Source organism: Fulmarus glacialis, unplaced genomic scaffold (assembly GCF_000690835.1).
Source record: "Fulmarus glacialis isolate BGI_N327 unplaced genomic scaffold, ASM69083v1 scaffold6189, whole genome shotgun sequence".
Classification (NCBI taxonomy): Eukaryota; Metazoa; Chordata; class Aves; order Procellariiformes; family Procellariidae; genus Fulmarus; species Fulmarus glacialis.
In genome coordinates, this window is record NW_009233758.1 from 5,733 (window position 1) to 17,746 (window position 12,014).

The 12,014-nt window shown below is 37.9% G+C and overlaps 1 protein-coding gene across 1 annotated transcript in view; it reads left to right on the forward strand.

Moving 5' to 3' along the window:
- The window catches only part of LOC104082327 (isoleucine--tRNA ligase, cytoplasmic-like), a gene marked incomplete at its 5' end in the record, with an annotated part of 16,475 nt that extends 4,756 nt beyond the window's left edge, over positions 1 to 11,719 (forward strand). Inside the window, 4 exons of the mRNA XM_009585421.1 lie at positions 149 to 274; positions 5,437 to 5,580; positions 6,561 to 6,713; positions 11,245 to 11,719. Coding sequence (XP_009583716.1) covers positions 149 to 274; positions 5,437 to 5,580; positions 6,561 to 6,713; positions 11,245 to 11,327 — 506 coding nt within the window. The remainder of the gene's footprint in view (positions 1 to 148; positions 275 to 5,436; positions 5,581 to 6,560; positions 6,714 to 11,244) is intronic.
- Between the last annotated feature and the right edge of the window lie 295 nt (positions 11,720 to 12,014).

Genomic DNA, 12,014 nt, shown 5'->3' on the forward strand with positions numbered 1-12,014 from the left:
TTACTAAAAAAAATTCTGGAATATGCAGTGTTGCCAGTTTGAACACAGCTTAGAAACTCCCTGGAAGTAATTAGAAAAGTATTAGAAAATCATTGAAATTTGGATGTTGCTTCCAAACTGCATTTTAATTTCTTAATTTTGGTTTTAGATGGTGTGTTGCTGCTGGAAAATCCAAAAGGAGATAATACCTTGAACTTCACTGGACTTGTAGGTGCTGTCTCCTGCATTTTTGGTGTTAAAAATTCAAACCTGACGGTTTTTAATGGAAAAACAGGTAAATGGAGTATGACAAGGAAAATTGAAAGTCTTTCTAGCGGCAGCTAGGAGTTATTTACTGTATAATTTTTCTATATATATACAAAATTGACAAGAAAATGCATAAGGAAATATTCTGTTTTATAGTACTTAGCTTATGAGACTTTGTTTATAGTCACATCAAAATGATTCCAAAAGCTGCTGCTAAATGATGCTCATCTCTTCTGTTATCTTATTTCCATTGCAGTTCTCATCAGGACAAAACCTGATTTATTTCAGAAAGTGTTTCCATCGGGTCCAGGCTATGCTATATATTGATGGCAAGCTGCCATCAGCTTTTGCATGCTTTTTTTTTCCCTAATGCCTCAGTAGGCAGGGTGAGAATTTAAATTAAATGCAAACTGCTGCCTGTAGAGGAAGAAAGTGTTGCTTTTTCACTTGAGGATCTCTGCATTTCTTCTTTTTAGAAAAATCTGTGCAATATTTTTGCAGCTTGAACTTGGCCTCTCTTAAGGCATGAGAATGTAAAATATCATCTATGGATTATATATAGAGTTACAGGCTATATCATATCTTTGTTCATTACAAAGATAATATAGCTGAAACAGAGAAGAAAAACATTATGAAAGGTGTTAGAATTGGTGACGATGAGACCCTACCAGCAAACTGGGATTGAAGATGCTGTTTTATTATTACATTATGTATAATCTTTCAATACATCGGGAAATGTTACAACTTAAAAATCGGCACACTGAGAGCAAGATTGCACTAGTTACCAAACACTTTAGTGAATGGATACAGAGAGTAGGGTACTTGTTGCGGCCATGCCATGACGTGACTTTAGAGACGTTTGAGCAGCGATAGTAAGCTTTGTGTTCTTAGGGTTGTTCACAGGCACATCCTGAAGTTCAGACTTTGTGTGTTTCCATACTATTCATATTAAGTCTAAAAGGAGTGACACAGAAATGATAAAATACTGCAAAAATGGTAATTGGACGGTTACAGAAACTTCTGCTAGTGTGTTTTTATAGAAATATTACTGAAGCAACATCTGAGAGGGAGATCCTTTAATTGGCTGTTGTGAAAGGCTGTTTCGGGGTGCCCATAGGACTGCTAAGGATCACCAGTTCGTGTCTACCTGTGACATCAGAAGGGGAATAGTCTTACTTGAATCTGTAATGTCACTGTTACCATCTTGATCTTTTTTCTTACTTGTCTTTTCCTGTAAGTATTTCTAGAAGAATGTTCTGGGTTTTTTCGTATCGGATGTAATGCACTTACCTTACTGTGATAAACCCTCTTTCCAAGTTGTGCTCAGCTGAACTGAATAGTTCTATCATACAAAATGATTGTTCTGTGCTTTCAGTTATAAATGATTTATAGGAAATTCTGGATCCCTCAGTACTTTCCTCAAGTTTCAGTTATGTTTTAAAGGGGGAGATAGTTTTCCTTGCAATCATTTTCCACCTATTGGTGGTACACTTCATAGCAGTGTGGTATGTGCCTACAGAGGTGGGTATGTACTAGTACAATTCATTCAGTACAATTATTAAGAGATGATCTGGAAAAGGCCAAGAAGAGTTGGGAAACTCTCATCTCGTTAAGATTATAAGCAGTTTGACTCCTTAGTTGGTTTGATTTCTGCCACTAACAGGACAAAAGGATGCGGCATCAATCTACTAATGCTGAATTCCTAAAAGAAGTGGTAAAGAAAATCTAAACCTTCCCTCTTCATCAAAGGTTCTTTTCTGCAGTAGTAACAAAGGCTTTATTTCTTTCCATGTGGCTTTCCTTCTTGCTGTGTAGGTATCATTTTGAGACTTTCCATCTTGGCGTGCTGATTTTAAACTTTCATTCTTTGTAAGTAGTCTGGGCAGAGCGGGTTTTTTTCCTTGCCCACTTACTGACAACATGAAAATTCCCTTGGAAAGATTAGATTATCAAATTCACTTTTGTTGCAATTTGGCAGAGATCTCGAATAAGTATTGATCAGCAGAAGATAGGGCTCCCTGAGGAGTGAGGGTTAAAGGTATGTACGAAGAAAATAGCTCTTAAAGATGTTAGAGAATAGAACCGAAATTCCTGATGTTTGGTTTGGATGCAATCCTTTTGATTTATCTGCCCAACCTTTGCATGGGTAATGTCAGGTGAGGCCTAATGGTGATTCCAGGGTCTCTTTAGGTAAGGCAGGGGGTTGGTATCAGCCACTCTATCTGAGAGGCATTGCAAAGAAAGGTTGTGCACTCCAGACAAATTGTTGCTGAATTGTTCCCATGTGTGTTAATAAAATTGTGACCCAGTAAAACCGTATTTCTGGCTCCTTATTTTCCTTCCTGTGGTTTTTAGGGCTGTCCACTTTACTTGCAGTAATTTATTATCTTGTTTTCTAATTGTAATGAAGATTTACTTAGGGTTGCGTAATGGCACAAAATCAGGCAGTTCTTGTATTAATGCAGGCTGAAATATGTCATGTCCCTGTTTTTCAGTGCAACATTGAAATAATGGGATAAACATTTCCTCCCCGACAGTGGATCAATGTATTTTGAGTAACTGCACAAACACTGAGCATGGCTCTGGGATTTGTACTGACCTTCAGAAACTGAGAATAGAATTTGTCTCTTTTTACATTAAAAAAAAAGGAATCATTTTAAGGAAAGAGGCTGCGCTCAAGTCAGATGGTAAAACCAGTTGTCTGTGACTTTCTTTTTGCTCTAGATTGCTGAAAAGCTGAAAACTTCCCAAACTTCGTATTGGGAATGTTTTTTGACTTGCACTCGGCTTTCATGGAAGTAGCCCATACTGAAAAAAAATATATTTAAAAAATTATTTGAAATTTTATTTTTAAAAATTTAAGTTTGTTTATGGGAATAAATGAAGCTGTAAATCACGTAGGGCTTAAAAAAGGGGGGAAAGGGAAGGTGAGGCAAAAATCCCCCTACAACCTTCTTAGTCCTTGTCTTATTTCATCTTTGTGATTTTCAGATGGCTTTTTTTTTTAAATTCTATTCTTAGCACTGTTTTGTGAACAAGAGAACAAAAAGACTTTTTTTTTTAATCTTTAATTTTTAAAAGGCCATGAGGCTGTAAGGTACCTTAGGAGAGCATTACCACTTAAATCTCAGCTGCAGGGAGAACTGACTTTAAAAGTGATTTTAATATTGATGAGCACTTGTAATAGCTGCTTATTTTCAAGTGTATTGTTATATATTAAAAAAAGATCCACTTTTTCTTTTTCTTGCTCTTATTAGAGGGTTATATGAACTGACTTCATTGACAGCACTGTACATGAGCTCTTCCTTGTGAAAATGTCAGCGGTCCTGTAATGCAAAATGCTGGATTTGTTAAATACGCAAATCACCATTGCTATGGCTCACGCCCTGTTGCCCTGCGTAGATCTGCAGAGATCCTGGCAGCTGGGTAGTGTCAAACTCAAAGTTACTCGAGCCGTGTGTTTCGTGCTCTGTAAAGCACCCTGCTCGCTGGTGCTGTCTCCTACCCATGACCCATGAACTGTATGTAAATGGCAAGCAATGCTGCTTTACGGTTACACTAGGAAAAACCTGCTGCTGACTCCCTTTCTGTACAATGAAATCTTGTTAATTCCTCTCCACTTGTTAATTTAGTTGTTGTCTTGCTTTCCAAACCAAAAGCAAAGCCGCCTCCTTGAGTGTGCTTGAGCATGTGCCTTGCACCTCAAACACACCAAAGAAGTGTTTGGGTAGCTGGCGGATGGCCACCATCATCGTAAAATTTCATTCTTGAGAACTGGATTTTAGAAGCAGCAATGAAGTTTTGCCTTTTTTTAAATATATATAAAATTTGATTTGTTGATTTTTCAAAAGATATTTTATTTTAGAATCTTAGATGCTGTCTGAGGTCTTCATCCTTCCTCAGGGCAGTCTCATAAGCCTTCCACAGTGCATCGTGCTTCGATGTTCTGTGGCAGTTGGCAAAATTTTGAGAGCTTGTAGCCTGTGATCACTTTTAACCTTTTGGGGGGTTTGGTTTTGGTTTTTTGGGGTTTTTGGGGTTTTGGTTGGGGAGCGGGGGGGATTGGGTTGATTTTTTTGTTTGTTTGTTGGATTTTTAAGTTTATAAACGTCCCTGGAAAAAGGAGTGCCACTTCTGCCCCTTTGAAATTCATTCAGATGAAATGATGGAAAATAAGCTTTGTAAAGCTTAGGTTCTGTGACATACGAATAAGGCTGATATGGAATGAAAACGCTGTTGGAAAGAGATGACAGATATGCCTATTCCGTATGGACAGGCAATGCACAACTCTTACAAGAAATTAAATTTATTAATTCTTCCTGGATTTGGTCTTTGGAGTTCTTTTGTAGCTGCAAAAGCTTTGTAGCAGACAGTGATGTGATTTCTCTGTATCTTTAATGTTGTGGCTATCAGCAGCTTTCTTTTTTTTTTTAACCTCTGTGATAGACAGGCTCATGTAGGTAGTGCAGAATGCAGCCCTACCTATCTCATTTGTATTACAGAAACCTCATTAGCTTCTCATGCAAGTGCTTTCAGGGTGCTGGTGTTACTTCTAAAATCCTTTGAGACATAAGGCCTATTTTGGGTCTGATCCAATAATTCCACCATTTTCTAAATATGCATGGCTGGAATCATCTGCTGAATCATCGGCTGTTGTTGACATTAAACACAAATATTAATGCTGAGGGCATTATTCATGAGCTAACCAGCCTCTGATTTTACATTTATTGTCATCTGGAGTTTAATGAGGGAAATGTCCTGATGTTCCATAGTAACACATACCCAGTGCTGCTTCAGCTAGGGAAGTCAGGGTACAGGCAAAGAGCATAGGTCTGAATTTAATAAGGTAGAAATGGTTGGCTTAAGTGAATAATTTCTTGCTTGTTTTAAGTTAGTTAACTATTTTTATTGCATAAGTCATCATATTGTACATTTATGTGCATAAGAAGTGTTATGTAGGAGCTAATTTCCACAGCAGACCAAGTACTCTGTTGTTAAGAAAACAGAGTATTTCTGCACAAATTCCATTTTTCAAAATGGAGGAAAGCTCTTTCTTGAGGAAGGATTGTGAAGAGGGAAACGCTTCCATGGTGGAATCGGTAGTTAGACAGACTCATTGTCAGCTAATCCAGTGAGAGCTGGACCTCGGCTTCCCTGTAATGGCCTGACTGGTCTCATTTTCTTTTTCAGAACTGATAAACAAAACTGACTTGCTTAGTCTCAGCGGAAAGACTCTGCATGTGACAACAGGGTCAGCACCTGCTCTGATCAACTCTCCTGATGCTCTGCTCTGCCAGTATATCAACTTGCAGTTAATGAATGCAAAACCACAAGGTATATAGGATGCTGATCTCTCCTCATTTACAGGCTGAGCTTTTTGTGATACAGGTTTTGGACACCATTGCTTACTGATGAAGATAAGTACATATGTTTTCATTGGTACATGGTGATTCTGTTTATTTTTTCCTAGTATTTGCTTTCTAACAAATGCAATGTTTATATTTAGCTTTTCTCCCTCTTTTCATGAAAGAAAAAGGAGAGCCAGTTTGAGATAAGGGACAGCATTTAAACATGAGCCTTCAGCATTGTTTTCCTATTTCTGACCATCAGCTCACCTGTGCAGCTTATTTTAAAAGGCTGAGTCTAAAACTGACCAAAAATGAAGGAGGAGCCAGCTCTTTACCAAGACATTGTAAACAGCCTGTGAAACATTTCTTAGTGCTGTTTAAAAGCCAAATGAATTGTTATTAACCTGATCTGGAGGATAGATATGTGTACATAATTCTGTTTTACAGCTGCTAATCTTGTAACCTCTACTCTGAAACCTCACGTTGGAACAGCTATATTGTTAGTAACTTGCTCTTAATCTCTGCCCTGGTATGAGTCCTTTCTGGACTACCCATGTGGAATCTTACTGACACTACTGGGAACCTACTTGGGCCAAAAATGTGTTTTTAACTGGGGATTTGATCATTAGAAGGTTCTTTGTGCGTTTCTGTAGTTCTTAGTGGCTTATGTGTCCTGTTGAAATATTTCATGTTTTCCAGTCTCTAGGTTATCCTGTTGACCCACATAAAGAATTCTGCAAAGTTTTCTTTTGTTTGTCAAGCTGTTAATAACCACTTGTACTGCTGATTCTATAATTGATGAACTTATTTAGTGAATACCTGTAAGTAGGTTGGTATTGGTAATTACTCAGCACTATGAAGAAATAGAGATGAAATGGAAGAAGAAATCCTAAATTTCAGTCTGCCAAGATAAATGAAACAGTATCATTCCTCACCAATAGTGATTCAACTGTTTATCTTGTTCAGAATGTCAGAGAGGAACAGTGGGAACTCTTCTAATGGAAAACCCTGTTGGTCAGAATGGATTAACGTACCGAGGTCTTCTACATGAAACAGCAAAAGTTTTTGGGCTCAGAAGCAGGAGGCTAAAATTGTTCCTGGATGAAGCGCAAACTCAGGGTAAGCACAAACTTCTGGTTTGCTTGTCCAGGGATACTTGGAAGTTTTTGTTGAGGAGCAGCTAATGTAGCCTGAGATCTAGTTTAATTACTAAATGCACACTATTTACACATTGGTTTCTAATTTTGCCCAGTAATTCAATATTTATTTAATAAAATCCTTTAAGCACGCATATACATTTAGGAATTCAAAGCTCTAATGCATTCCCTTCATGAAATGGCTAAGACCAGTTCTGTAAAAGTTTCTTCCTTTTGCAATAGAAAGGTCAGTCAGCAATGTAAATGGTAGTTACAGGCTGCGGTGACTAAGCAGAGAGAGTGAATCTCCTCCTAGAAGTGAGTCTGAAGTGTGAATATTTTAAGAACCTGTTCAAATTGTTCCTGTAACATTTACATTGTTGCAGATACTATTTTTTTTTCCTTCCTTTTGGAGAATGGGAGTGGGTGGAAAAGAGTATCGGATCTATTTTAGAGTTGTGAGAGTAGGTCAGATTTGGTAGGGTACGGCAGCTGCAATTCATTCAGAATACCTGGGAAGTAGGAAGCTTCACCACATAGTCGCGCATCTGAAATGTTAAAGAATCTTCCAAAACCACAGACAGATGGTGAGGCTTAGAAACAAAATTTCTGATTCATGAGAAAGGTAAGACTAAGGATGTAGCCACCTGTAGTGCTAAAAAGTTGGACCTGACAAAGATTTGGGACTTTATTTGACAGGAAGAATGGACTGGAAACTATGTGGTAAAAACCCGGATATTTCTGTGTATTCAGGAAAATTCAACTCTTCGAATGAAATGATGTAAAGGATTCTGTCTCCAGTTTATCATAATGGCATGATTTACAAGCGCTTTGGGAAGGATACATGACACTTAACTTACCACATGTTAGGTTACCTGTCCAGAAGTTAGACATCTTGTTTAAAGTAGTTATCTAATCCTAGGGTGGGATGAATTTCCTCGGAAGGTGCCTGCCAGCTGATGAGGGGAGGAGGAGTGTAGCTCTCTAGTGTAGCTGGCTAAAACTGGGGTCAGTTAGCTATCCACCTGGGTTGAGGGATTCCGGTAGGATAGATTAGAATTGGAGCAAGTAAGGTGTGGGTTCTTTTGTTGTGGATTTTTGGTTGGGGTTTTTTTTTTATTTTCATGTCACCTGAACTCTGTTTATTCAAAAGCCATTTTTGTAAGTAAAATGGATCTCAAATGTTGATGAGACTTTCTAGTGATAGTTTGAGCTAATGCTAAAAATAATGTGCTGAATGGTGTTAACAGACCAGAGAACTGGAGACCTGGCGTGTTCAGAAACAGCCCAAGGTGTAAGAACCAAGTATATCAACCACACTTCATTTGCATAAACAAAAAATCTATTTATGTGCGAAACCTTGCTGACTAGGAGTTTAGCCATTCAGGAGCAGTTGATGTTACATGTATTTCTTTTTTGGTTTCTATCACTGTTACAGGGAAAAAGGGTTCACAGCAGCGTATGACTTAGTTAAGATACTAAAATAACTATTGTAGAAAACTTTTGAGCTTTGAAAGAGGGAAGTAACTGACAAAACAGGAAAATTTATAGCCTTTAAGTCTCAATTTAAGTCAGGATTTTTAAAATGCCTTTACCTAAAAGGGAAATCACTATAACCTATTCGTAGAATGAATTCTCCAGAACTATTTAAATAAAGTGTATAAAGTGACAAGTCACGATGATGTGAAAGATCAGATTTGATAACTCTTCAAAGGCTAAAAGAACTGATGTGGTCTTTTTGAGACTCAGAATGGAGACAACTTGGTCCTGGAGGTTTACTTGTGTAGCTAACACATGCTTCTGCCATACAGCTGTGCTTCTGCCATACAGCTGTGCTTCTGCCATACAGCTGTGCTTCTGCCATCTCAGATTTAATTCTCACCACGCAGCTCTTTTAGTACCTTTTTTTTTTATGGTGTAAACACTGAAATGGTTGTACTTTATCTTCAGCTCTCTTTATATGATAAATAAGTGCTGCATATAAAACAAGTATTTTGGTGCCTCTGGAAATTAGTTCAATTAATGGTTATGTGTATTGTTGCAACTTTGTAATCCCCTATTCATCTTTTTATCAATACATTTCAAGGTCCTACCTTCAAAACAAAAAAAATTCAGTCTCTTAAGTAGGTTTTTTATGGTTTATTCTAAAAATAACAGATTATTTGCTGGTAACAATTTGAAAAGTTTGATGAAAATAACCCACGAATTGGAAGGTTGATGCCTGTTTTATAAAAAGAAAAAAAAGCATCACTTGGTGGAAAATGAGTTATCGGTTCTGAAATCATTATTTTTATAAATGTTGTCAGGTACGGGCAGTTGGGCATCTGCTGTCTGTTGCACAAAAGCTTGCCAACTTTTCAGAAACAAATGTGGTTTTCACCCCCCTTTGGATATTGGAAAAACATTCTATCAATAAATGTCAAAGTGGTGAGTGTTGCTTATTCATGAGATTGAAACACATGTTACAGGTAGCTGATTCAGAGACGCACTCGGGAGGAAGGCAATACTTCTTCACGTGCGAACTGCAAAGCCTTCCTGTGGAGGAATTGCCACAGAAAGGGGGATGTCCTTACATTTTGTTGATAAATCAAGTTTCCAATTTCTGAAAGTAATTACTGTGTTAAATACTGTTGAAAATAGTAGCTTCATGTAGTTTCTAATTTTTCAGGGTTTTAAAAACAAATGATTAAAAAAAGACTTTGAGACCAAGTTCGTAGTTTGTTTGGCTGCTTCTGCAGACCAAAATAACTTTTTTATATACTGATGTAACGTTTTCCTGGGGCGGGAAGGAAGGTTAATGAGGGAATAAAGCCCTAATTGCTGAATTGGATTATACCTCCACTCTTTTAGCTCTGTAGATGGGTATTCAGCTGCTTAAAGCAGAGCACTACACTGGAAGAGAGCTCCTTAAAAATGGTACCATCATGATCCATAAGGGCTTCTTAATTCTTTAATTAATAGATGGCTTTTAAACTCCGATGCAGACTATATCTGCTCAGTCTAAAAATGAAATATTTTCCAAAGAAAGATGGGGGCCTTAATGCTAGAAGGAGCGTGCATACTGTTACACGGAAACAAAATGCCTTGCTGCCATTTCTAGAATCAGTTTTCACTTGGACATCATGTTACTGAAAACTAAACTGCTTTTACGTTCTCTCCATGGATGCACTGCACAGACTTGCCTCCCCCCAGCACACAGGCAGTGCCTTGGTTGCTGTCAGCTGGAGGTGAGCCCAAGTGAGAGCAGCCTGAATATCAGACGTCAGTCCTGTGACACAGTGCAGTACACTACAAAATTGTCTCTACTGAAAAAACAGCCATTCTGACTGTTATTAATCTGTCATTTGTGCTAACACTAGTGCCAAAATTTAAAATTATCTTTATTTGCTTGTGTTGTCTATAGGGATTGTAGTGTGCAGGCTAACACCGTAACCCCCTGATACGCTTTTGCTGTGGTTTTAGTGGATATGTTTGTGGTTACCACTTTGAAGTTTCTTAGTAGAGAGACCTCGGGTATGTTTGTTATTCAGATTACTTTTGTTCCAAAGCTGTACCCCCCAGTATTGACAACTATCTGCTCTGTTATTGGGGTAGTTTGCTACAGCTGATGGGTGCTGGGAAGCATTGAGCTAGCAAGCATCTAACCTCTTGGGAAAAATGCTCTGTAAGGTGGCAAGAATAGTGAAAGAGATTTCCAGTTCCTACCAACTTTGCAGGCTTTGGTAGGCTACTTTCTGTAGCCACAAAGTGCGATTACTCTGTTTGTGTTTCATAAATAATTATAAACCCTGAATCAGCCTGTTGGAAATACACTGTATCCTTAAAAGAGGTTTGTTGGTGAGACTTTACCCTATTACTGTTCCAGGCTATGTGCATATAGCTATGAAGAGACATAAGGAATTGATCTGGTATGGTATGAAATTCTTTAGGCATACTCAACAAGACTGCAACATCAGTTTTTCAGCAGATGCTACTACAATCCTTGCTTTACGTATAGAACTCAAGTTAATGTATGCATGTTCTTATTCTTGTACTCCTTCACACGTACGTTGTTTTGTCTTCTGTAAGAGATGGGATACTAGAGGAGATGGATCTCTGTATGGCCATTCTTACATGATGTTTATAAGGGGCTCTGGTTTTCAGTGCATTGTGTTGCATTGTTAATATTGTCTTCATTGCATTATAAAATAATTTTCTGAACTAGGTATTATTCTGTGTGGATGTGAAGCTGGGAGGTGTGGGCTGACGCAGGCTTTCAAAAAATTCTACTTTGTAACCTAGAACAGCATCTTCAGCTCTTGCGGTGGTAGTCCTGATGCGCGGTGATCCTTTCTTTAATGCACTGGGCTTTAACAAGAGGGAATTTCGAGCTGAGCAGTTTCTGTCCAAGTCCCATTTTGATTGAACCAGTAGAACTGTCTGAATAAAGGGGGGGGAAAAAAAAAGGTGTTGATAGTTTTATTTGAAAGCAACAGCACTAACTGTGTTCTGTTTCTCTCGTTTCTTTGGTTCAGAGATCACAAAGGACATCTCCATGAAGAACTTGAACATGAAGACTGTGTATGTTCATGTTATACCCACCACAGCTGAATGTTGAGAATTCCATTTTTATGAATAAGACCACGTAGACTTTTTTCCACAAAAATGAAGTCAAATTAAATTGGTATGCTTTGGTATGCTTTTAGATAAACATCCAAGTTGTGTATGGTACTTTTTAACATCTCAGATTGCACACAGGATGTTTTCTACCAGTGCATGTCTAATATGCTGCTCTTCGGTTTGAAATACAATGTATTTTCATTATGTTATCTTATGATACTGTAAAAGCTGTTCGGAAAAATGTCAGAACTCCTTAACCTTAGATATCTATGCAGTAATTTGCCTGAAAGAAATGGGACTAGTACCTCAGTGATGCTGTTCTCTGCCTGCCCTTTATGCACGGGCATCTTTTATTTTCTAAACCGTGGGTTACCTACAAGGCTCTATGATAGATAGGTAGATAGATATATATAGATATATATATATATCATGTTACAATAGTGTGTGTCTGTTGATTTAAAATACTCCCTAACTTCAACATTTGGAACAATAAATTTGCTTCATCTCCAAACTCTTGTTTCCCTGCGTTCAGAGTACTTTGCTTCCTTACATTTTTCAAAGACGATAACGCTTAGCACACCATACTGATCAGGAAAACCTAGAGAAACTTGAAATCTGAAAATGTCCATACTGAATGCTCATGACTGTTTGGATTGTGATACTGTCAGGTTTTGGGGATTTTGTT